This window comes from Eimeria tenella, genomic scaffold (genome assembly GCF_000499545.2).
Source record: "Eimeria tenella Houghton genomic scaffold, Eth_scaff797, whole genome shotgun sequence".
NCBI classification, from domain to species: domain Eukaryota; phylum Apicomplexa; class Conoidasida; order Eucoccidiorida; family Eimeriidae; genus Eimeria; species Eimeria tenella.
The window spans coordinates 1-4,067 of NW_013545911.1; the positions used below are offsets into that span (position 1 = coordinate 1).

Genomic DNA, 4,067 nt, shown 5'->3' on the forward strand with positions numbered 1-4,067 from the left:
GCAGCAGCAGCAGCAGCAGCTTTTGCAGCAGCGGCAGCAGCAGCTGCTGCTGCAGCGACAGGCCTTGTCGCTGCAGCAACAGCTCACACCGGAGCAGCTGCAGCAGCTGCTGCAGCTGCGGAGACTGAGCGAGCCATCGCAGCAGCAGCAGCAGTATCTGCTGCAGCAGCAGCTGCTGCAGCTCCACCTGCAGCAGCAGGCGCAGCAGCAAAGGCTGCTGCAGCAGGAGCAGCAGCAGCACAAGAAACCTAAACTAGATACAGCAGCAACAGCAGCAGCGGCAACAGCAGCAGCAGCAGGAAGCTTTGGGAAGTCTCCCGATGTGGCAGTCAATGTACTGCGCCCTGTTCAGCAGCAGCAGCAGCAGCAGCAGCAGCAAGTCGACCTCTCCATCCCTCTGGCCCACGCAGAGAGCAGCAGCAGCAACAGCAGCAGCCAAATAGGTCTTTCTGCCTCTGCAGCTGCAGCAGCAGAATGACTGGCCTGCACAGTAGCAGCGGCAGCAGCAGCAGCAGCTGCTGCTGCTGCGGCACCGACGGTTCACTCCGTAGCTTCAAATGCATCTCATTTTAACGATTTAAACCGACAAGTGCAGCAGCAGCAGCAGCAGCAAACAGGCGCTTCAGTATTTTTCAAAAGAAGCATTTTACTATTTTTTTTGCTGCTGTTTTCTAGCAGCTGCATTTCCTGTTTTTTTAAATCCCTTCTTACTAATTAATTTTACTATTAACTTATTTTATTTATTCATTTAGTTATTTATTCTATTTATTTTATCTATATATTTAATTTATTTATTTATTTATTTTATTTGTTTATTTAGTTTATTATTTAATGTAAATGATTTAATAGAAAGGCCAAAGGGAATAAACAGCAAAAGAAATAAATTGCGTCTGCAAACAAAGGGAGAAATAAAAAGCCTACGAACGAATTAATTAATTAAAAACAAATAAATAAACAAATAAATAGTAAAATAGATAATAAATGAATAAACTGAAAATTAAATAATCGAAAATTAGAAATAAATGAAGTTTTGTTGCAACGCGGAGATAACGGTTAAGAGCAGCAGCAAACTGACTGCTGGGGCAGACAGCTGTTGCTGCAGCTGCTGCTGTTGCTGCAGCTGCTGCTGCTACTGAAGCTGCTGTTATTGCTGCAGCTGCTGCTGCTGCTGCGCACTTTACTATTATTGCTGCCTGTGCTTTGCTTCTTATTAAACCAATCAAAAAGAGTCCAAATTCAAAATTGAAATCCAAACATACGGGGAGGTGTTTGCTGCAGCTGCTGTTGCAGCAGCAGCAGCAGCGACGGCACAGTTGTCTGGGACGCTGTTTATTGGGAACTCAGCAGCAACGGCAACAGCAGCAGCTGCTGCTGTTGCACAAGCAGTTGCTGCTGCTGGTGCTGCAGCTGGTGCCAGCAGCTGCTGCTGCGGCAGCTGCTGCGGCAGCTGCTGCTGCAGCAGCTGCTGCTGCACCAGCTGCTGCTGCTAATGAGCGAACTTGTTAAGGATGCGTTTGTGGGGAGAGTGGGAAGCAGCTGTAGATACACCGGAACTGCTGCGGTGTACATGGACCGCGGCGTGTTTGCGGGGGGATATTTTGTGAACAAAAAGACAAACTTTGAGTTTATAAATAATATTAATTATGTTCACTAAATGCAAAAAATTGCCCTTTTGGCTTCCAAATGCATGCAAATCGTCGCACAAATTACCAGCGCAGCTGCGGTGTACGCGCAGCTGCGGTGTATGCGCAGCTGCGGTGTATGCGCAGCTGCGGGCTGCAGCAGCAGCAGCAGCAATTCGAATTGTTTTCATCGTCAGAACAATAATATTTAATTCTTATTATTAATATTAATTTTTAAATAACAATAAAGCTAAAAATAAGGGAAAAAGAATCAAAGAAAAGCACAAGACGACGCAGCCGTCCAGACACAAACAAAAGAAGGCAGCAAATGGCTCATTTGCTTTCACCTATTTTACTTATTTATAATTTCATTAAAGCCATTTATTTATTTATTTATTTACTTAAAATTAATTAATTAATTAATTAACTAATAAATTAATCAGTTAATTAATTAACATATTCATTTATTTGTTTCTATTCCATTTGGAGCCAACTGCAGCTCTCGCTGCTTCACAGCTGGCCAAAAGGCAAACGCGCAAGCTGCTGCTGCTGCTGCTGCTGCTGCAGCAGCAGCCAGTGCTGCTGTTGCCGTAGGTGCAGCAGCCGCTGCCGCTGCTGCACTTGCTGCCGCTGCAGCTGCTGCTGCTGCAGCTGCCGCTGCAGCAGCTGCTGCCCCCCCCGGCCCCGCTGCCGCTGCTGCTGCTGCTGCTGCGCCTACGCCCCGCAGCAGGCGGGGTCGAGTTTGTGGGGAGCGTCTGCTGCTGCTGCTGCTGCTGCTGCTGCTGGTTTGTTTTGGAATTTGTGGCTGAGACAGAAAACCCCAAACCCTAGTCCGAGACAAACAGAAATAAATAAATATAAATTAAATGTCATTACAACGAGCATCAGCAAATAGTCGAAGGCGTAGACAGCTGTATATACACCCGAGCGCAGCAGCTGCTGCCGCCACGCTGCAGCAGCGCCCGCCTTTCCCGCTGCTGCTGCTGCTGCTGCTGCTGCTGCTGGGGGGGCACTGGTCCACTGGTCCACTTGCTGCCGCAGCAACTTCAAAACCACCGAAAACGCCCCCAGCAAAAACCATATCACGCAAGACAGCCAAAACGACACGTCCTGCGCACAAACCCTAAACCCTAAACCCTAAACCCTAAACCCTAAACCTTAAACTCTAAACCCTTCAAGCCACCTTGCCCGACACAGGGCCGCCGCTACGGTTTGTCTCGGCCCGAGGGGCTGGGGTCTGCGGAGCTGCGAAGGGGCTGCAACAAGGGTTTAGGGTTTAGGGTTTAGGGTTTAGGGTTTACGTTGGTTGTCTCCCAAGACCTAAACAGAATAACGGTGTGAGTTGAAGTTTGAAAGCTCATGGGCATAACTCCGCAGCAGCTGCTTTTGTTTCCCACTGCTGCTTCGTGTTTTGCTGCTGCTGCTGCTGCTGGTGATGCTGCTGCTGCTGCTTTGCTGCTGCAGCAGCCGCCGCCCCCTGCTGCTGCTGGTGCTGCTGCTGCTGCTGCTTTGCCGCCGCAGCAGCCCCCATCTGCTTCCACTGCAGTTGCTGCAGCAGCAGCAGCAGCAGCTGCTGCTGCTGCCTTCTTGCCTTGGCAGCAGCCAGGTGCTCCTGCTGCTTGTGCTGCTGCTGCCTTGCTGCTGCAGCAACCGCCACCTGGTGCTGCTGCTGCTTGGCGAGAAACTTCATTGTCTCCGCAGCAGCCCTTCGATGGTCCTGCTGCTGCTGCTGCTGTTGCTGCTGTTGCTGCAGCTGCTTCGCCTTTGGAGCAGCCGCCACATTTCCCTGCTGCTCCCTCCGATGCTGCTGCTCCTTCTTCTGCTGCTGCTTGTGTTGCTGCTGCTGCTGCTTCTGCTGCTGCTTTCTTTTTGCATCCACAGCCGCCCTTCTTGGGAGGAGCGGCGCCACTGTCTGCTGCTGCTGCTGTTGTTGCTGTTGCTGCTGTTGCTGCTGCTGCTGCTTCTGCTGCTTCTGTGGAAGCGTCGTTCACGGGTGTTGCTGCTGCCGATTCTGCAGATACTTCTGGTGCTGCTGCTGCTGCTGCCGCTGCTTCTTTTGCTGCTGCTGCTGCTGCTGCTTCTCTTGCTGCTGCTGCTGCGTCCCCGCTCGTGTCGGGAGCAGCAGCTGCAGCAGCAGCTGCGTCCTCTGTTGCTGCAGCCTGCAGCAACCTACTGCAGCAGCAGCAGGCAGCCGCCAGAAGCAGAGCAGCAGCTGCAGCCTTCATTGTGGGGTTTAGGGTTTAGGGTTTAGGGTTTGGGGCGTCTGCTATTAAAAGGCCCAAGCGTAGAGACACCCCAAACCCTTAATAGAAAACCCCTAGTGAAAAGATACTGATGTGCTGCAAGCCCTAAACCCTAAACCCTAAACCCTAAACCCTAGCCCGTGAACCCTAAGCCTTAGGGCCTGAGACAAGGGAGACAAGCTGGCCCTGAACTCTAAACCCT

General features: G+C 51.0%; 1 protein-coding gene across 1 annotated transcript; it reads right to left on the bottom strand.

Moving 5' to 3' along the window:
* Window positions 1-2,132: 2,132 nt before the first annotated feature.
* Window positions 2,133-3,847, bottom strand: ETH_00010125 (ctr copper transporter domain-containing protein, putative; the record flags this gene model as incomplete). The annotated part of the gene is made up of 3 exons (XM_013380677.1): window positions 2,133-2,336; window positions 2,499-2,732; window positions 2,924-3,847. The coding sequence occupies 3 exons, from the start codon at window positions 3,845-3,847 to the stop codon at window positions 2,133-2,135; spliced, it is 1,362 nt and encodes a 453-aa protein (XP_013236131.1).
* Window positions 3,848-4,067: the final 220 nt, after the last annotated feature.